Here is a 22,406-nt window from a genome sequence, read left to right on the forward strand (position 1 = left end):
GGTGATTCTAGGTATAGAGTACTTTATTACATGCATTTACTACTGATATGCATGCAGCCCTGTGTGTAGTACATCGTAAAGACTTGGATTGTTAAGTGTCAGAGACCAAAATTGCCCTGCAATGAACATTGCCAAACGTCTAGCTGTGTTATTCCTGTGTATTTCTGCCTCTTAATCTGTGTTAGGGAGGAAGCCTCAGAACTGGCATAGGAGATTGAGATGTATTCCACTGTGTGTTTCTATTTGTATTTCCTGGTGGAGGAATCCTGGGTGTTGGTTTCTACCATATGCTTTTGTGGGTGGAAATCCATGGTCTAGTGAAGTAGGTTTTGAGGTACACCGCAGGTTTTTATAGTCTTTTCTAATGCTTTAATTCAACTTTGCTTTTCTCACCTTTTCCCTCCAGAAGAGGTCAGCTCCCCCTCTGCCCTTGGCCCATGACAGGGGTCAGGCTTTTGGGTTTGGGATTTGTATCATTGCTCTGCTGTCTGTAGGTGATCTTGGAAACCTTTATATATATGTGGAAGGTTAGAGACCAAACCTCTACAATGTGACTAACATCAGGCAGTCCACTGCCGTTTTTAAGAGACTGGATAATTTTTGTTTTCCCGGAGGCTTCACCCTTCCTTGGATTGTATTAAGAGACTTTAGGTCCAGCTAACTTGTAGTACTTCATAACGATGGGTTGCATTTGCTTGTAGGCTGAAGGGGCTGTACATAAATAAGTCCTGCAGTGCTCGCCTCATCCATGCACAGTAGTCTATTGATGAGATGCAGGCATCTGGTGGAAGGAAAGCTTCTCAGCAGGCTTAAGTGCTTACCCAAGTGCCCTCTGGGATCAGTCACTCAACTTCTGGCCTCTGCTGTGTTATTTTGGCACAATAGACTTGCAGGATTGGAGAGTTTGGTGTAGAACTCTCCAATCTATCATTAGGTAGCACAAGGTCCCTCCTTATTGAGGAAGACTAGCTCATTCCAGGAGGGAAGAAAGAAGCAGAATCCAGGACACCTGTAAATCCCTGTAGTTTCATGCTGTGGGTTTGTGGCTAATTAGACAGCAGGCAGCAGAATTATGTTGTAGCCCTGTTGGCTTGTTTGCTTCAGAAAGGGCAGGATCTTCTAGCAGAGCAAAGACAGGCTTTGAAAGGGTGGCAACCAGACAGAGCAATGATGATTTCTTTCCAAAATGGAACTTAGCAGTGGATTCAGGGTTGGGAGAGAGAAAAAAACAGGAACATACTGTCCAAATGGCTTTTATATGGTCCCTTGGTTGGTATTTTCCTACAGAAATGTAGGAACACAAGGAGACCACCACTGATCACAGCCAGTCAGAATTGCTTCTCCTTCAGTATTGCTGTTAGTGGTTATTCAGCTGACCTCTTCTGATTCTGCTTTGCTGCCTGATCTCAGAAGACTTGCTCCACACTGGCTCTGAATTTAAGCTTGATTTAACTAGTGCTTGTTTGCATGCTCCACCATTTTCATCGAGAAACTTTTTTAAGTTAGGAGAAAGTTGTAGGAGTATTTTAATATGATTCATTTATTTAATTTTGGGGGGGGTGAGGCAATTGGGATTAAGTGACTTGCCCAGGGTCACACAGCTAGTAAGTGTCAAGTGTCTGAGGCCGGATTTGAACTCGGGTCCTCCTGAATCCGGGACTGGTGCTTTATCCACTGCGCCCACCTAGCTGTCCCTGATTTATAAGATTTATGTGGTTCTAAATGGAACCTGGAAAAATTCAGTCTAGCTGGAAGGAAGGGAAAAATGCTCAGAGAACTTGCAACTCCCTAAAAAGACAGTGTTTCTTAAATTCAGAAAGTTTAGCTAGCAGGCAGCATCTCAGGGTTTGTGTGCATGTTGAAGCAGAATCTCTTCTCCAACTACTCAAGGCAGGCAGATCAATAAAATCAAAGAGAAAATTCAAACATCTCTATTGTCCTTCTTTGAGGTCTGTGTCAGCATGGGATTGCTATCCGTAGGCATTGAAAAGCCAGAAAACTCCAGATCCAAAGGTTTTGATACTATTAGCCTCTGTATCCTCTTTGATGTTCTCAGTTACTCCTTCTGTAAAAAGGGGGGTTATTGGGTGGGTGGTCAGGGATTGCAGCATTGATCCCAACATCATGGCTTGAGGAATAACCAGGAGGAAAGTACTCCTCAAAGTCTAAGCACTGACCCTCACGTGCTGCGAGGAGGGAATTTATATCTCACTTGTGTATTTGACCATAGTCTTGATTGTCTGCTCACAGATGACCTCTTTGGGCTCTTTACGCAGGATGATGTTCTGTGTAGATGACAGTCTCTTGATTTCAGCTGCACAAAAGTACATTTGACTTACCTGCAACCCTCTTTTTGTTGCTTATTATTTTGTACAGGCCAAAAAAACCTGGTTTTCTACTGTACCATCATAATACCCAGTTGACTGTTTTTTCTGTTAAATATTCTTCTGTTGATTAGAATGCCCCTTTTCATCACTGCTCTGATTCTTTCTCTTGTAACAGGATTAATGTTATTATGTGTATATATATGTGTGTGTATATATATATCTATATGTATATGTATAGAGATATATAGATATAACCTATATCAGATTACCTGCTGTCTAGGGGAGGGGGGAGGGAGGGGAGGGAGGGAGAAAAATCTGAAATTGTAAAGCATGTATAAACAAAAGTTGAGAACTATCTTTACATGTAACGGAAAAAATAAAATATCTCATAGAATGCCCCTTTTCAACATACCAAAGAATAGAGTTCTCAAGAGAGGCATAGTTCAGAAAACACTTTTCCTTTTTCTCTGTCCCCTGAAATCTGTGTCCTACAAAAGAGGAGAGATAGGCACTAAAATGGCTACATAATTTGGGACTGTCACTTTCAAAATTAGAGATGCTAGAGCTTATATATTTTGCCCCATGTAGTGCAGATGGCAAAAATCCTAAAACAAGGCAGTCTGGGAAACCCTACAAGAAAGGGAGAGTTGTTCCTGAAGGTGGTTTTATATTTTGTTTTCATTTTAGTCTTTGCTGTAGTAGATACTCTGCCCTCATCTTAAAGAGATTTAGAGTGACTGGCTGTATAGGATGCAAAAGCAGTGAGACCCCAAAGTCGAGTGAGACCTCAAAGGGTCGAATAGAGTGGTACAATTAGAATAGATTGCACCATGTTCTAAACTGCAAAAGCCTGGATGAATCAAGCCAGGGAGCTGCTTTGGTTGTGGGACGCCTCTTCTCCTATTCTGAGCTCTGGCTGTGTTATTACTTCTCTGTACCCTTTTTTGCTTTGTCAAAGGATGGTTTACCTGTATTTTTTTATTCACTCTCTGACATTGCATCTCTAGTGGGCCATTCTCCACTGTACTTTTGAACCACATGCTCCCCTTTCCTGGATGTTTATATGGGCATGGACTTGAAAGCAAGCACCTTTTTTTTAGGACAAAAATCATTACTATAGGAGAGAGGCTCCAGGAGTTTGGGCACATCCCAAAACAGTGTGGGTTCTTTAGGTATTTGTTCTAGCAAAAGTTACTCCTGCTGTCTTGGGAATTCACTCTGTATTAGACATTTGCTGCAAAGAGCATTGCTAACCACAAATCAAATGCAGTTGTACTGCTTGTGTGCAGTGATATGTCACAGGCCTGTATTTATATATCCAGCTCAATCTATGCTGTTGCTTTCACTGCCGAAGAAAGTGCATCATTTCCTTCCCTCGGTCCTCCTACCCACATATGAGCATCACACACTATGTTCTTTCTGCCCATTAAGCCCTTTGTGTGCCAGACAACTCAAATAATGAATTAAGGGCTAATAGAATCCTTTGCACTGTCATGGGACAGTGTTAGAGGGGTAAGGTATCTCTGAACCAACCCTCACCACATCCCAAAAAGTTGGGTGGTAAGTATCACTTTGCCTTTTGAACACTAGAGAAACTGACACACTTTATCCATTTGAGAAGATAACCAGCATGAGGTTGTGTTTTGTATATTGTTATGTTTGGCAAGATCCTGGCTTTTCCATTTCCACTCCACGTTCTAATCTTTTAACTTTGGTTCTGGCACATGTTGAGAACATTCTGGTATTCACCAGATTTGTGATCTATGACATTTTTGTTCTTAATATGACTCCTCATAGTTAAGATGTAATTATTGCCCTCTGTTCTATATTTTTATTTATATATATATATATATATATATATATATATATACACACACACACACACACACACACACACACACATGGAATAAATATATATATATATTCCATACTTATATAATGTTGTATAGTCACTTGCAGAATATAGTCAATGTGCCTATATTCTCTTGGCTTCTTTTAAGATCCTATATTCCCAATGTTTTTCTTTACCACTTTGGGAAGAAGGGGTAATCGGGAACCTGAACTCCTGGATTCCTTCCCTTTGAGAATGGCCTGTCTGCCCTTTACCTATGCTTAGAAGAGCAGGCAAAAAGAGAGAGAGAACTGCCCAGGACTTCCCTGTTACTCTTTACTCATTCTGTAAAACAATAAAAGGAGATTTTCTAGAGCCATTGTCCCATCTATTTTGCAAGCACTAATCCACATACTAAGAGCTTTTGGTGTGCACCCTATCACATAATTTCAATGAGTTTGCAAAAGTCCATGCTTCACTACCACATGGTATTATTCTGTGTAATAGAACTTTGGAAGTAAATACATTCTGTGTAACCCTTTAAACCAACAGCTTCTGTGGTAAGCTAGGTTAGGAGGCTTGCATCTTTGGACGCACTCTGGAGATTGAGGGGTAATGATCACTTAATTAATGATGAATACCAGAGCTGCCAAACAGGAGCTCTTTGCTACTGGTCTGTGTCTGCTCTGACAATTCTTTAATTATGGCTTTCACTAACCTATGAGTAACTAACTGTGGTTGTTTAATTACAGAGGGAACATCCCCACGCTAAACAGGTACCGTATGTTTAGTTTCTTTTCCAATTAAAAGTGCTTTTTATAACTTAGAATTAGTGAAATGAGGAAGCAATAACTTGACATGCTAATATGTTTGCCTTCCCCAGGAAATCCTGATCTCCCCTTTGGACACACTAAATGATAATTCTCCCTGTTTGGAAAACATGTGTTCAGCTTTTCTTGCAGCTGCTTAAAAGTACTTAAATGAACAGCCTGTCTGGAAAAACTCCTCAATGGCATTTGACAGGGAGTGTACAGTTAGATACAGTGTCCTGATACATAGGTTTGCTGGGAACTTCCTCTTTTGCTGAGCCCTGTGGCAGGGAGTTGAAGGGTTTGGGGAGGAGAACCTCCAAAGCTATTCCTGTCCTTGTAAAGGACTTGTCATTGTTTTCATCTCCCTATGCTCCTCCTGTTGGACAAATGCAAATTCAGAAATAGTAGATCTCATGTTTCATCAGATTGTGAGATTTCCTTAAAATTAAAATAAAAATACCATGCTTTTAATGACATTGATATTTATTTAGGTTCATTGTTTTATAATTTAATTAAAGCTGGAGAAGGATGTTTAAGATAAGTAATTTTCTGAAGATATGATAAACTAATATAATTAGAATACAATACTAGTTTGTCTGCTGCCTTCTCCTCCTCCTTAAATAAACGTGTGACTCCATGATAGAAACTGGAGAGGTTGTTGATTCCTGCTGAAATCTGATCTACCCAATGACATGGGCCAAGATAGTAACTAGCCAGATTTCTGTACACCATCATATTTGTATGCAAATAAATGTAGACATGTTTTATTGCAACTTTTTACTGTTATACCTAATTCTCCTTAACCCCTCTATCCCCTAAAAAAAAATTATCAAGTGATCAGAATATCTTTTAGAATTGACTTTCGGAGAATGCAGAAAACCTTTTGTTGGTTTTCCTTGTTTGTTTCTTCTGGGGAGTTAGGGCAGTCCAGTACTACCTGCATCTTGCCACTGTGGCTAGTATAGTGATAGAGGAGGTAGCTCAGAGGTTTATCTTGCCTGGTGTTCTTTAAGTTGAAGGAATCTTTAACCCTTTGTTTGCTAAGCAGGCTTAGCCTCTTCAGAGGGTAATTCCTCTAAATCCATCTTTAACTTTTATTCCTTTCATGTCTAATGACATGTTGGTAGAAAAGAGACTCTTAAGGCCTCATGAACTTGGCCCTTTATTGGATACACCAAGCGATGCTGGAGAAAAGGAAGCTGACACTAAGAAGTTGAATTTTTCGGCGTTCTTATTAAAAATGGATTTCAGTGTTGAGTAGACACATTTTTAGGGCTTGATGTGAGCTACATTTATATGTTTCATAGTATCAGTGGTATTCCCTCCACCCCCAGCTTTTCTACTCCCTGATACTGACAAAAGATGAAGCACCTTTTTCATAGTCCTCATTTGCCAAAGGAATAAAAACCTGGAGTGTCAGTCTGTACAGTCTGTGTGAACAGCACTCCCTTCCTATAAAGAATTCCATTACCTTTTATGATGATGATTTGCAACAGTGTGCAGCATGCACCAAAAGTCCACATTGCAGTCTGTCTCCTTTTCCTCCCCTTGCCGCACTGCAGGTGATACACTTCAAGGAGAACTTTCCATTTGCACCCCAAAGTTACAGTGTCATTGTATTGCCCTATAGCCACTTAGCTCTGGTTCAGAAGGTTTGCTCAGAGCTTACATTAAATATAGTTCTGATGGCATCTCAGAGGTTGAGCCCCTTCCCAGAGCCTTCTCTACATTTGGAAATACTTTCTATTGTTTGTTTATCAGCTGCTGCTGAGGTGTATCATGGAATATATGTATCCAGTGTACTTTCAAAATGTACACATTGGCTCAGTTCCCTTCAGGCTTCTCTGTTCAACTGATTTGCATGCTTACTTGTGCATTTTGAGTCCCATGATCTGTACTTTTGTAAGTCATAGCAAATTACAGAGAGGATTCTCTGTAGCTATTGGTGCTGTGATGAGGCTGTTTAAAATGAGGAAAAGGGGTATTTACAATTTGGTGCTGACAGTTTTAAAATAAAATCCTCCCACCCCCCAAAAGAAGTAGGGTAAGAATAACTGCTATCTATCAAACCCTTGAAGGAGCAAACACACCTCTTTTTATTTCTTTTTTTTAAAGACAGTAGTAGCTAGTTCTGTAAATAATGTTGTTTGTAATGATTTACTAAACCTTTTCAAATGCCTTAAACTAGAGTTGTTCTTGTATGTATCTGTGAACACTTAATCTCTTACAGTTCCAAGAGAAAAATGCTTTAGGCATTGCATAGTAACAATTCACTTGCTTGCTGATTTCTCCCTCTTAAAGGAGAGAATTTTTTTGAGGGTGGGGGGAAGGTGCAGGATGGTTTTTTAACCCCAAGTATGCTACTAAACCCATTAGTAGCATGAATGCGCTGTGCTGCTAGAGCTGACAGGAGAGATTTCATTAGATAATTTCTGGGATGAGGAAACACAGATTTGTGTTGGGGAGTAACTTAAATAAAAGGTTTAGTGTGAATATGATAAAGACATCAGTGTCTGGAATGGGTAAAAAAAACCAGATCTGCCCTGCCACCTGACCTTACTTAAGAGTACTCTCCCGTCCCCTCCTTTCTGTTGTTGCTCTCCCTCTCCCAGAACCACCCTCCCCTCCCCTCCTCGTCTAATGGACTTGCTTAAATCGCCATTTAGAATGTCCTTCTCCTCCAACCTCAACCACTATGGCATGGCTCACGTAGCTAGTGTCAGCGATGTGCTGCTGGACAACTCATTCACTCCACCATGCCAGAGGATGGGCGGGATGGTTTCTTTCCGGACGTTTGAAGATTTTGTCAGGTAAGAGGCTTTGGAGGTTGTTGTCTTTCTAGGGGAGAAATGGGTTCCTTTGTAGTACTATTTTAGTTTTATTCAAAGGATCACTCTATCTTAAAATTGTCAAGAGATAGGGCTGGACAGTTCACTAAATAATAATAAAAGTGTAGGGAAACATTGAGTTGTAAACTAAAACAACTTTGAGTACCAACTCACAGCCATGACAATGGCAATGATAATAAAACCTAATGCCAGTGAAGCTATGGGGAGAAAGGTATGCCTGTATCATTCTGATTGCACTGTATCTTAAAGAAATAATTTATAAGGAAATAAAAACTAACCTGTTTGTACAAAGATATAGTTGCAGTATAAATCTTAGCCAAAATAATAATAATAATAATAATAAACCAACTAAAATGCCTAGTGGTTGGAGAATTGCCAGATATACTGGTAGGTTAATGCAGTGGAATATTACAGACAGTGACATATTACTGACAGTGACGTAAGTGCAAATATGAAGTAATGCAAAATTAGGCACAGGGGGCAGTTAGATGATAAGGGTATATCCTGATCACACGAGTCTGTTGGTAGATAACATTAGTTTTTTTATTTGTTTGTTTTTTTTTGCGGGGCAATGGGGTTTAAGTGACTTGCCCAGGGTCACACAGCTAGTAAGTGTCAAGTGTCTGAGGTCAGATTTGAACTCAGGTACTCCTGAATCCAGGGCCGGTGCTTTATCCACTGCACCACCTAGCTTCTCCCCAAGTCTGTTGGTAGAAGCAATCCTAAGGTTCAGAGAAGGATAATAGGATCCTAGATCTAGATCTGGAAGGGACCTTCAAGATCTCCATTTTGCAGTTGGGAAAACTGAGAGCCAGAGTGGGTCAAGTCACTTGGCCAAGGCCACATGCCTAGGAAGTGTCAGGCCTGGTTTATATTGTTTTTTGTTTTGTCTCTGTTACTGCATTAATATGTATCTACATTTTTTTTTGTAAAGTTGATTAAATTTATCAGTGGAAAAAATTGAACAAAGATCCTTAAAGTAACTTTGAAGCCTGAGACTTCTGGAGAATGTTCTCTCACAAAGGGTTATGACCTCTCTCTACCTTTCCACTTATTTTTATTCTCACTCTGGCTATGCTAGGCTAGACTCTACTTGTATTGTGAGGCTGGTCAGAGGAAAAGAAACAAAAAAAATCATCTTTTCCTCGTGAGCCAGGAGCAGAAGAAGCTGTCCGCTCTGTGATGAGTGAAATGTCAGGAGAAATTAAACACAACACGAGAGGCAGCCCCACCAGAGACGATACATCTTTTGATTAAATGCATTCAGCATCTATCTCTTGCTATATACTGATGCATTACCCTAGGGGGAGGGGCAATTACACTGGTCTGTCACTGCCTCAGTCCCGGGCTTTTCTGTTACCTCAAGACTGATGATGACAGCAATGCTCGTATCTTACATATGAAAAGAAATAAAGCTTTAGATCATTCTTTTTTTAAGAGGAAAAAAAAATATATGGTTTATTAAAGTTTAAATAATCCATCCTCCTAATTTCTACCACTCGGTGAAATTTTATATGTCACCTTTATTCACTGTTTGGTGACTCTTTGCAGCTGGCTTTTGAGGCTAGGGTTAGAGATGATTCTTTCTTGGCAGAACTGGGCTTGGCAGGGCTAGTTTGCTGCCCCTGCAGGTGGCCTGAGATCAGGTTCTTATGGTGGGTATTTCTTTGGTGTATTTCAGAATTTTTGATGAAGTAATGGGCTGCTTCTGTGATTCCCCACCCCAAAGCCCTACATTCCCTGAGGCGGGCCACACTTCACTGTATGATGAAGATAAGGTATGGTGCCTTCCCTTGGGAAGGTAGGTTTCTTGCCCCTGACACAGAGTTTGTATGATATATAGTAGCAGTTTGACTATCATCCTGGCTTTGGAACATGATGAGGATTCTTTTTAAACTTGAAATAGGGGCGGCAGAAGAGACACAGTTGTATGTATCCTTACTGCCTCTGTGTATGTCTGAAAAACCCTGGGTTTGCATTCTCTCCATTGTTATCAAATGTTAGAATGCCATACTCTGGATTGGAGGAAAGATAGACTTTTAGTTTCTAATTTTCCCCCCCTCTGTTCTTTCCCTTTCTCTTTTTCAGCAGACTAATTGCTTCAGCCCATTTTTCTCTATTAGTTTTTTCTATGACTAGAAATTCCCGGTATTCAATAGATAGTTTGTGGAAAAGAACTTACTCTGAAGATTTCCTTTTCTCCTCAGTGTCCTTCAGCAAAGAGAGAGTATAGCAATTCACTGGAGTCCCATTTTATAGATGAAAAAATTTAAGGCATAACCTAGGATTTTTCATTTCTTTTGCCCAGTGCCTTCATTGTATCAATCAGTTTTCATCCTTGCCTAGATATAGTTATGTGGCCATTTACATCTGTTTGCCAGCTGCCTGATGGGGAAGACTAAAGTACCCTTGCCTCTGTACACTGGAATTTTGTCGAGTCACTCCTTCCCCAATGCTCAGGTGTTCAGCCATATAACTTCTTGTTGGTGTGTGTGCTTGGATTACAGGCTGCCAGGGACGAACCAATTCACATCCTGAATGTGGCCATCAAGACTGACTGTGACATTGAAGATGATAGACTAGCAGCCATGTTTAGAGATTTTACTCAGCAAAATGTGAGTCCTTGGTTGGATGGTCTTTGGGGGCTCTTTCCCTGCTGTCTTCCTATGAAACCTGTTGCTGTTTATAGCTGTGCCTTTTGGATCTTACTGCTTCTAAGAATGATCTGCCTCAGGGCCTTCCTCTAGTAAGCCAACAAATGGCCTGTAACACTTTGGCCTTTTATTGGAGTTCTGTTGATAAAGTTGAAAAGGATCTTAGCAGTTATCTAATGCATCTTGTACTAGAAGCTTCAATCCCAATTATAGAATTTTCCAAAAAATGATTATCCAGGTTCTACTTGAAACCTCCAGGGGCAGAGGACTCTCTATCTTCTGAACAAGTTTGAGACAAGGTCTGAACAAGGCTAATTTGGGACAGTGCTAATTGCTAAAAGATTCTTTTTTACATTGAGCTAAATTTCACCTCCCAGAAACAGAAGATTAAAGCTGTATAACTGGAAGGGCCCTCAGAGACTTTCTTGTTCAACCCCTTCATATTACAGGTGAGAAAACTGAGACATAGGGTGTTAAGGGACTTGCCCAAGATGATACAGGCGGTAGGCATCCGAGGTAGGATTTGAGCTCAGATCTTATGATATCAGAGCCACTGTGCTATCCTGCTTCTACCCACAAGTCTGACTTCTACCCCCTGAAGTAAAAAAGAACACATCTAACCCTCTTTCCAGTGACAGCTTTGGGAAGATTTCAGTACTCTATATTATAAGGATGTGTGATTTTGTTGTTATGGCCAATTCCTCTACTAGTGCACATTACAACCCTTCTTTACTTTAATGTATTATCTTCATGAGTTGTTGGGGCCACCTTGGTGAAAAGTCTCCTTGAACTTAAATAAGCTGATCCTTGAGTAGTAATCATATAGTTTGTGGCCAGGTCTCTCCTTGAAGCCTTTGAACTCAATGTGCAATTGGCCCCTGATTGCACTGGGCTGACATGGCCTTTGAGAACCCAGAGTCCCTTTTCATGTCATGATGAGTCATTGGAGAAGAACTCTAGTGGAAACTGAATTATTCAAATATTGAAATATTGCATCACATTCAGTTCAGAATGAAAATAGCAGAAATATGATAGGTTGTATCTAAATTCTAGAAGGAAATTTTTTCCCTTGGTACCTGTAGAACTAATAAATGAATTAACTTTCCTTTTAATTTACCTCTTTGAATAATGGACTCACCATCTAAGAAAAAAATTCTTAGGAATAAGAACTTGGCATCATCTCCTATTTTAGCCTATTGATTCTCTTGTAGAACTGTTTGAGCACACCCCAGGAATGTGGGCCACAAAGTTAGTGAAGGAGTCTGGAGACTTTTATCATTTCCTGGAAAAGAAAAATTTTTGTGGCTTCTTGATAAGCTAGTTGAGTTACTTATAAGTTTTGGATGTGTCCTTGAGCCTGAGGCTAAAAACTCTACTTTTTGCACAGAATGAATTTTGTATTTTGGGCTGTTCCAAAATTTATATCTTTAAATTTTGAATGTTGTTGGGACAGATACTGCTGGCACTAACTCTCTACTTCATTGTGCTTGACTTCTGAATCACAGTGTATAATCCTGACCTTACTCTCAAATTTTTGTTCTATAATGTCATTTAACAAGTGCATTTTCACTTGTATGTAGCAGCATGAACTCAACCTTATTTTAAACTGAAATCGTCCTCTCAACTCCCATATATGTTTCTGGTTATAATCCTTTTCCTTTTTGTGTGTAGGCTTACACATTTCCAGTCATCTTTTATCCCTCCTTATTCCACTAATATTTAGTCACTAGGTGTCTCTCGTATTCATATTTTTCTTCCTTTTCCACAACCTTAGGTTGTGCCACATGCCTAGATAACAGCTGCGTCTTCCTGCCATTAATCTGTCTCCCTTTCCTGTACAGTACCACAAGAGTAATCTTACTAGATAACACTTCCATATTGCCATTTCCCTGATCAAAAACTTGGAAGAGCGCCGTTGCCAAAAGGATAGAGTCTAAAATCATTCACTTGACATTTAAGGTATATCTGACCATGACATACTCTTTCAGTATTAACTTACATCCCCATGGGAAACCCTTTGTGGCAATGTAGTATAAATCACCACTCCAACCAAACTGCATTTTGCTTCAAACATGTATTAGGATTTCTTGCTCCCTTGCATTTGTTCATACTGTTCCCTTTATATGCAGTGCTTTATCCCATCTTTTCCAACCCAAATCCTACCTCTTTTTCAAGTTTTAACCTATACCTCTCCCCATCAATGAATACTTCCCTGATAACTCAGCCTGGAAATTCTTGTCCAACTCTGGATCCCCATCAGACAGTAGAATTTTAGAGGTGGAAGGGGCCTCAAAGACCACCCTAATCCCCTTCCTCATTTTACAGATATAGAAACTGAGGTTCACAAAGACTAAATGACTTGCCTGTAGTTTCATGCAGCTGGTCACTTACATGACCATCACCCACTACAGATCCCCTGGCTCAAGCTTTAGTTCTTCTTCCTCTTGACCATGTTTTTCTCCCTGCCCCTGGTCAGTCCACAAATGTTTCATTGATGATAATGCCATATGTGCAGTTTTGTATTGGTTTTGTGGCTTCATTGGTGAAAAGGAAGTCCTGGTGAGGAAAATCTTTGACAGTGGGGATTAATGATCCTGCTAGTGTTGCCTGGGTCACGGCCTGAGGCTCAGAGCCTCAGAGCCTCAGAGCTTTTGATCTGGAAATTGGCTAAGACAGCCCCCTCCTTTGACTGCCAGCTCTGCAGCCAGAATATATCCAAGGTTACATCTGAACCCACGGCTCCCTGATTTCAAGGTTGGCTCTTTGGTCTCTGTACCATTTTGCTGCTGTATTCATATAGTTCCATGTAATTTATAGAGGGAAAACATCCAAACGAATTCTTTCATTTACACCTCATAGCCATGATGTGGTAGTTGGAGCACTGACTCAGGTCAGACAGCCTGGGTTCAAATTCTGCTTGTGTTGGTCACTGTCTGACCTTGGATAAACCATTTACCCGGTCTGGGTCTCAATTTTTAACCTGCAAAATTGCGGGATGGAGGAAGGGTCAGATTAGATGACCTTTAGAGGCTCTTCCAGCTCCAAGTCTGTGATCTTATGATCACTTTTATATAGTTTGAATTGCTGTTATTCATGTTTTACAGATGAAGATATCTAAAGCTCAATAAGTTCAGAAACTCTCCTACCATTATGCTCACGATTAGTAAATAGAGAAGGCAAGACTGTAACCCAGGTCTTCTAGCAGCTGGTTTGGTGAGCCTACAGTTTGTAAAACACTAGGAAAGAAAATACTGGACTTCAATGAATACATTCCTGAATCTGTTTAAAAATGAAAAACAAAACAAAACAAGGCATGTGACATAGTACCCATCCCCAAGATGGTGTTAGGACATGCATATACAAAAACAACATTACTACACTATGGTAATTGCTAAATGAGTATCATCAAGTGAGTGCTAGAAGTAAGAGTCCATACCATTCAGTAGAGAACAATACCATGTCTTATACTTTGTGGATACTTAATAAAGATTTACCTACTGATTGTTCCAGGGAAGAATGGAGGCTGAGCCAAATATTTAAATGAGGCCTGTGATGTACCTCAGCTGTGCAGATTTTGTTTTTTGTTTATTTTTGTGGTGCAGTGAGGGTTAAGTGACTTGCCCAAGGTTACACAGCTAGTGTCAAGTGTCTGAGGCCGAATTTGAACTCAGGTCCTCCTGAATCCAGGGCTGGTGCTTTATCCACTGCGCCACCTAGCTGCCCCCTTCTGTGCAGATTGTGTACCCCATAAATCTTTCACATTTTAGTAAAAATTAGTTTATCTTTGAATTGATGGTATATCCTGGATTAAAGTGGGCAGAGTAGGGTTATGGAGAAGCCCAGAAAAGGAAGAAAAATGAAGAAAGGCACAGTGGATAAAGCACCAGCCCTGGATTCAGGAGGACCTGAGTTCAAATCTGGCTTCAGTCACTTGACACTTACTAGCTGTGTGACCCTGGGCAAGTCACTTAATCTCAATTGCCTCACTCCCCCCCCCCCAAAAAAAAAAAGTGAAGAAAAGCCTTTGAACCCTGGAATGTAGTTCACTGGTGGAGGTCTTCCCCCCAAAACAAAACAACAACTCACTCAACCCCTTTTGTGACTAAGGTGACAGCAGTGGAAAATTCACTTGAGATAGGTGGCAGAAGGATCATCTCTCTTCATAAGATTTTGAGTTCCAAATTTTTCTCCCTCCGTGCCTTCCCTCCACCATCCCCAAAACAGAAAGCAATCTGATGTAGGTTATATATGTACAATCCCATTAAACATATTTCTGCATTGATCATCTTAAGAGCTGGGCCTATACCTTTTTATCTTAGAAGTTATGAAAGTCACATCTTGGCATTTGAGATAATAATTACTTGTGTTTGGTTCCATAACCAAATCCCAAATCTATGTTTTTGCATTAACCTCCTACTCAGATGATGGGTGTCATTTCTTATTGCTACTTTGGGTTTATGTTGTGGCATTGGAGCACTGAGATCCATGGATGTGGTACCATTTAAAGCCCTGCTCCCATTAACAAGTCACCATTACCACAATTTTGAAAAGCAACTTCAAGTTTCTAAAAGACTTACTTTATTTGAGCCTCACAGTAGCCCTGAGGTAGTTAGGGCAGATATATTTTTCTCGTTTTATGGATGAGGAAACAAAGGTTTAGGTTAATATCCTGAGTGCCTCCGTACTTCTTATTATATCAGGCATTGAAGCAAGCCCGGAGAAAACACATATGCTGGGTTTGATCTTTTCGTATAACTAATACTGCATACCTACACCTGTTCAAGCAAAAGCTGAAAGTCCTTTCATAGATTTTGTGGTCTGTGATTTATTCATTTTAGGAAATTCCCCATGAGAAACCCTTTGTCCCAATATAGAGCAACATTTTCTATGACTTTGAGAGTTGCCTGGGACACTGAGAGGTTAAGGGACTTGAGCCTGGGTCATCCTGACTGGCACTGATTTCTCTCCAGTCAGTCAACCAGCATTTATTAAGCATTTAGTATTCCCCGAGCTCAGTGCTAAGAGCTGTGGAAACAAAGAAAGCCAATGATAGACTCTCTCCAGGAGAGGACTAGTGGCAGGTTTGGGGGGGGGGGGGAATGGGTGGGAGGAGCTGGGCAGGCCTGGGGATGGCCTCCAGCAATACATGGGAATTGGGTGGAGTCAGGGAAGCTAGGGGTCAGAAATGAAGGAGCAAAGTCTTTCAGGAATGGGGAGACAGCCAGTGATGTTGAAGATGTAGTGTTGGGGAAACGGTAAGAAAACTGTTGTGGAGGGCAAGTAAAGAAGACTGGGGGAAAAAAGAAGACTGGAAAGGTAGAAAGGAGGTACTTTAAAGGCTAAATGGAGCATTTTATGTGTGATCGTGGAGGTAATGGGAATCCACTGGAATTGATTGGGGAGAGGGGCTAGGGCAACATGGTCAGACTTGTGCCCTCATTTTCTTAATTGAGAGAAGGATGAATTGGAGTACCAATACACCGGTACGAGAACGTGCCAAAGGACTCCTGATGGAAAAGACTCTCCAAATCCAGAAAAAAAAAACAAAAACGCAACCTGTGGAATATGGATGCTGATTGGACTGTACTATTTCTTTTGGTTTTGGTGCTGTTGTTTTTCTTTTTTGAGGTTTTTCCTTTTTGCTCTGATTCTTCTCTTAAAACACGACTAATGCAGAAATAGGTTTAATGTTATTATACATATATAACCTATATCATATTACCTGCTGTCTGGGGGGGGGGAGGGAGGGAGAAAATGTTGAAATTGGAAATATAAAAACAAATGTTGAAAACTATCTACATGTAAGTGGAAAATAATAAAATACTTTTATTTTTTAAAAAAAGAAAGATAGATTGGAGTGAGGAGAAACTTGAGGAGGGACCAATTGGAAGACTATTAGCAGTAGTCTAGGTCAGAGGTGAGGGGAGTTGTTTGTCCTTCGTTCTAGAAGAGGACCATGACATCAGGGTGATGTCATGACTTGCACTAAATTGTATTTAAGTGAGAGAGGGCTATGCAAAGTCACCAACCTCATTCTCTCCTCCAGAGCCATCTGGGTCCAGTGGTGAGACAACTGGAGATGGCCCCTGTTGTTTGAGGCATTTGGGGTTAAGTGACTTGACTAGGGTCACACAAGCTAGTGTCCTTCCTGAGGTCAGATTTGAACTTGGATCTCCCTAAATCCAGGGCCAGTGCTTTATCCACTGTGCCACCCAGCCGCCCCGAGTGTATGTTAGAGATAAGGTGAAGGTGAAAACTACAGGATCTGACAACAGATTAGATATATTGAGTGAATGCTGGTAGGGAGTAGAGGATGGTATTACCCCTGGAAGTAATAGGAATATTGAGAAGGGGGGAAGATTTGGGGGAGAAAAGAATGTGTTCTGTTTTGGGTTTGAGAGGCCTAGAGGCCATTTAGTTTCTGGTAGCTAAGAGGCAGTAGAACAGGACCTGGCTCTTAGAATAGAGATTAAGTCTGGATATGTAGATCTGGCAGTCACCTGCATAAAGATGAGAGTTGGAGATCACTAAGCAAGATAGCATAAAAGGAAAAGAGAAAGGGAGCCAGGTCAGAGCCTTTGAGAAACATCCAGAGTTAGTAGGCCTGATATGGTTGAACAGCCAGCCAAGGAGACTAAGAAGGAGCACTCTGGCAAATAAAATGAGGAGAGAGCAGTCACAAAAACTCAGAGGAGAGAATACCGAGGAGGAGAGAGGGCAGTCAGAGATGTCAAAGACTGTTAGGTCAAGAATGAAAAGGCCATTAGATTTGGCAATTCAGAAATCATTTGTGTCTTTGGAGAGACCAATTTCAGTTGAATTATGAGGTGGAAAGCTAGATTGCAAAAGGTTTAGAAGTGAATGATGGGCACCCTGCAAATGCAAAGATGACAAAAGATAGGAATAGTTAGGGTTGGAGGAATTGTGGGAATGCATGCATGCCACTTTGTTGCTGAAGCTGTGACTTATCATACCCAGTCTGGAAAGCAGTTTGGAATTATGCAAATAGAATGGCTAAAATGTCCATGCTCTTGGATTCAGAGATTCTTTTACTAAGCATCATATTCCTTCATAAAAAAGCACTCTTAATCCTTTAGCAAGGAAAAAGATCACCTTTTCTTTTGACACATGGAGTGGAGGAGACAGGAGAAGGTGTCTAAGTGTTTAGATGAGATGGGGAGAACAGGGAGCTTTTGATAAGTAGACAACAATTATTTTGGTGAAGTCTGTGAGGCATGACCCTCCCTCAAAAAGGTGAATGGAGAAGGTATGGTTGGAATCTTTAAGACAGATGGGAAGTTTTGGAATAGCCAACATGGAAAGTGGGATAATAAAACAATTAGACGTAGATAGAATGTTTTCGTTGCTGCAGTGAGATCCCAGTTGAGATTATGTAGCAAAAATCTGTAGTGGACCCGTTGAAGACAGTTCTATGATTTTCTCCAACTTCATTCAGTATCCTAAGTGGATGACAGGTTACAATTGCAAGGTGTTACTTGTGGTAGCATAAAACCTGATAGGTTTTAACTGTAGTTGAACTGATTCATCAGAGGTTTAGTATAGGGAAGGGAGGTGAAAGCAGCCCTTAGGATTGAGCAAGAACTGAAGGTCAAAGAATGGGGTTGGAGCTGCTAAGGACTAGGAGAAGGTACAATAATATATGATTATAATTAGACAAAGGAATTTTGTAGTTCATGAACAGAAAAGTTGAAGCACATGGGTGAGGTCAAGGTCAAGGAGATGACCATTTTTTGTATGGTGGTAATTGAGTAGATTGAGGCCCACTGCATCTTCTTGGTTATCAATTTCATGGGTGGTATCTTTTTAAAAATTCTCATATCCCGGAAAGAGTACAAGACTTATGTTCCCACTTTAACAGATCAGTAAGCCCAGGCACAGGCAATTCAAGTCATTTACCCCAACTTCTCTTAGGAGCCAGTAGCAGAGCCAGCAGCTAGACCCCTGATTTCCAAAGAATTCTGGCCTGGAGACAAAAGTAACAATTTGGCCAGGACTGGTTGCCTCTAAAGTTGGGTTTGTCCAGGCATGCTGGATTCTTTCTCTTTCTCTCTTTTGTTTTTAAAGAAACCACCATAAAAAAGCTGAAAATGAAAACTAGTTTTGTTTTCATTTGTGTGATCGTGCTCTAGGCACTTTAGGGGAAAAAAGTTTTTTAAAAAATGCACGCACATTAAACTATCAAATAGGTTGATCCAAATCATCTTCTAGTCCCAGCATGTCTTTTTTTTTTTCTCTCATAGAAATTAGGATCATATATTTGTAAATGACTTGTGGAGGAGATTGAAGCAGTCAGTGTAAATGGAGTTTCTCCAGGTGCTGACGCCTAATCGCCGGGTAATAGCTGTGGACTTGCTGTGAGACCCGCATTATTACAATGTAATCAGAGTCCTGTTGCTCTGCTGTTATTGTCAGCCACTTGTGGAATTTTAAAAGCAATAACAATTTTGATTTTAAATCACGGCGTTATTAAAGTTATTTTCTTTGCTTGCCATGAACATAGCTGCTGATGCTTGTGTTTGAAGGGTTTAGCCTTAGCTGAGTGTTTTATTGGTGCTGGAAGGAACGGTTCTGTTTCTGGGTATACAAGGAAGCTGAGAGGTCCTTTCTCCTTTCTTCTTTTTCTTCTCATCATCAATTCTCAATTATCCACACTAATAGTCCAGGCAGGTCACAAATAATCCAGAAAAATAAACCATCACTGTTCTGTTTGGGGAAGACATTATTACATTTCTAATTCTCTTTTTAGAAGCCATTAAAATTATTTCTATTTCTGAGCACACACCAGGCTGACAGGATGAGAGATGACCCAGAAACATGTCAGATTGTAGGGAAAACTCTAGCTTAGATTAAAAAAAAAATTGCAGTGGTTCATCCTCATGCAGGCTGTTGGAAATTAGCTATATGGACAGATTCGTATTTGTTAGAACTGTAACAGATACAAGGGATGGCTCTCTGAATGGGGAGGGGCCAAGTATATATTTAGAAGTGAAGGTGATATAAAAATGAAAGCTATTAAGAAAATATTTTAAAGGAATTATAGCCAAGAAAGAAGGGCAGGCTAACATCTGGATTAAAAATATTTTCTCTGATGAAAACCCAGTATTTACTTTTATTTTCATCATTCGATTACTTTTCTTAAGCCATTCAATTGGTAGCATCATCTTATTCCTTATGGCCGTATAAGTTCTCAGAGGTCTTCATTAAATTATCTCATTAATGGTCTCTATAGCTTTTGAGATGAGTGAACAGGATAACACCCTTATTTTACAAAAGAGGAGGCTAAGGTGTGGGAGACAAGAATTATATGAAAGGCCAGTGTAAAGAATATTGGCTTCTGCTGACTGCCAAGCGATAGTGGGATTCATGTATATCAGAGCGGATGTTGGTCAAGATGACCTCTCATCTATTTTGTGACTTAAAGATTTTGTGGTAGTGAAAAGGAACCTGCTACAGGCATATCCAAGGCAATTTTGCACTGACCAATATTGTTTTGAGTTATAATGAAAACATTATATAGTAACAGACTCCATCATGATGCCACAAGGAGGCAACATGGTGTGGTGGATAGGGTGCTGGACTTGGAATCAGGAAGACTTGGGTTCACATCTTGATGTTCACATTTACCCTTTGAAAATCACTCAACCTGCCTTTCAGAGAAGTGGTAAGGCTCAAATGAGATATCTGTAAAGCATTTAGTAGGTGCTATATACAATGTTTATTTCTCTCCCCATCCCCTACGCCATGTTCATGTGGCTTGCCTTTCTGAGCATCAGTTTCCCCTTCTGTAAAATGAAGGGGTTAGATTAGATGGTCACTCTGAATCCATAATCTATTTAACTAGCTATCTCTGTTCCATTGTTTTCATTTAGCTGATTAAATAGTATTAGATAAGGTATGCCTATAGTTACAAAGCACAATTCGGTGTTATTTTTGGAAGATTTTAAAAGAGAGCCTGGGGTATATTGAAAAGGGCACTGAACTGAGTCTGTGTTCTATCCCTGTCAGCTGCTAACTACCTGTGCAACCTTGAGCAAATCATTTGGTCTCTCTGGGCAGCAGTTTCCTCATCTGTAATTAGAATAGAAGTTCTCTAAGGTCCCTTCCAGCCCCAAATTTTATGTTTAGTTTGTTTTTTTCTTCTAATCAAAAATAGGGAAAATATTGTAGAAAGTAGTTCTCCAAATCATTATTACCTGTTCTTTCACATTTGCCACTATTTGAGCACTTCTTCTTCTGATAGGAAGGACCACCTGAACTCTAAAGTACCCAGTACATTCCAGTGGCTATGTTTTCAGTTTTCTTTAAATGTTCTTTTCTACCCAGGATCTGATTTGTTTTGAGCTCTGGGTCCATGCAATCTCCATGTGTTTAATAAACTCCCACCAGTGTGACCCCTGTGGGCAGAAGTCATGTTAAGGTCTGCCTTTGATGTGTATCAATCTTGAAAGAACTCTTGCGGCCTTGTGCAACCCTTGCCATCTCTACAAGGTTCGCTTTCATTATCATCCCAAGAATCTGGGTCCAGTTCCTATCTGCTGTTAACTAGCTGTGTTACCTTCAGCAAATCATTTAGTTTCTCTGGACAACAAAGTCAGTTTCTTAACAATCCTGAGGGCTAGGTTGAGATAGATTTCATGTTTAAGGTAGTGAGTTGGAATGGCTTCTTAAGATTTTGGTTCCCAGAAAGGCTGCCTAACCTGTGTTAAATGAGAGACTTGGGAAGAATGGATGGAGTGGGAGACAGAACTCAGGGGAGAGTTCATCTTTCTTTTGTTTTGTGTTTTTTATTCACAGAAAGCTACTCTCGTTGAACATGGGATCCGACGGCTTACTTTCCTGGTTGCACAAAAGGTATTGATGTTTGATGTGTGTCTTGTACCTTCCTTAAGCCTTTTATGCAGCTGCTGATTAATATGCTATCTTAATTTTTTAACATTAAAAAAATCTATCTTATAATATTGGGGTATAAAATTGTTTAATTCTAGATGTTATGGGGGCATAATTGTTTTTAAGTGAATTTGTTTAAGGAAAAAATGTTAGTTTAATTACCTACTACTCTTAATTTGTTTAAAATTTTGTTACTAATTGCTAGCTTCTGCTCTTTTCCCCTTCCTTTCTTTGTTTAATTTGTAAGGATTTCAGAAAACAGGTCAACTATGAGGTGGATCAGAGATTTCATGTAAGTAAAAAGCATCATAACAAAGAGCTCCCTAATATTTTGCCCCATGTACCACTGATTTTTTTAAAAACAGTAGTGAGTAGTAGTACTTGATAAATTATTTCATTTCTAAATACACTCATAGGGGCTAAACTGAGCTTATTTTTCTCCTTTTAGAAGTTATTATGTTGAACTTACAACTTTTCTTCAGAGGGTTTCATCAAAAAGTTTTTATATGGCTGTGGCTATTTAGTATATAGTTTAGAAATGGTTAAGAATGAGCGAATCCATTCATCCAGTTGGGTAAGTTGGCCTATTTACACAATGAGTTGATGGTTAAGAATTTCCACTTTGAGCTTTGAAGTCATGGTTTCTATGTTGTTGTTTTTTCCTTCTGTTCTGCTAGTTACTTTAGTAATGATGTGTTCTGTTGCTGAAGGGAATAGACATCCAGAAGATCAACAATTGAGCTTCTGTACTGATGTTTTGAGGTGCTAGAAATCTAAAAAGGGAGTCCCAATTATTTTTTTTCCTTTATCATATTAATTAAAGTAGCAGCAAGTAAAAATTGAATGGTGTTTTTGATTCTTTAATTAAGTGAAAATGACTCTATGAGCCTTAGGCTTTCACTATGAGAAATGTTTGGGGTAGACATGATGGGACTTGAGGTAATGTATCTAGACCCTGTGTGATGAGGGCAAAAAACCTAGCTGCTCTCAGCATCTCTGTATGTGACATGGTACTCCCTAATTTA

General features: G+C 40.0%; 1 protein-coding gene across 7 annotated transcripts in view; it reads left to right on the forward strand.

Annotated features, from left to right (window-relative positions):
• ACACA (acetyl-CoA carboxylase alpha) overlaps positions 1–22,406 on the forward strand; it is a 262,916-nt gene that overhangs the window by 121,350 nt on the left and 119,160 nt on the right. For 4 of the 7 annotated variants that reach the window (XM_044001690.1, XM_044001696.1, XM_044001695.1 and 1 more), the window contains 6 exons: positions 4,911–4,934; positions 7,637–7,780; positions 9,501–9,597; positions 10,327–10,434; positions 21,289–21,345; positions 21,629–21,673. In XM_044001690.1, coding sequence (XP_043857625.1) covers positions 4,911–4,934; positions 7,637–7,780; positions 9,501–9,597; positions 10,327–10,434; positions 21,289–21,345; positions 21,629–21,673 — 475 coding nt within the window. The remainder of the gene's footprint in view (positions 1–4,910; positions 4,935–7,636; positions 7,781–9,500; positions 9,598–10,326; positions 10,435–21,288; positions 21,346–21,628; positions 21,674–22,406) is intronic. The other 3 variants (XM_044001692.1, XM_044001691.1, XM_044001693.1) reach the window with 3 other exon arrangements.

The sequence above is a fragment of the Dromiciops gliroides genome, chromosome 4, assembly GCF_019393635.1.
Source record: "Dromiciops gliroides isolate mDroGli1 chromosome 4, mDroGli1.pri, whole genome shotgun sequence".
Classification (NCBI taxonomy): domain Eukaryota; kingdom Metazoa; phylum Chordata; class Mammalia; order Microbiotheria; family Microbiotheriidae; genus Dromiciops; species Dromiciops gliroides.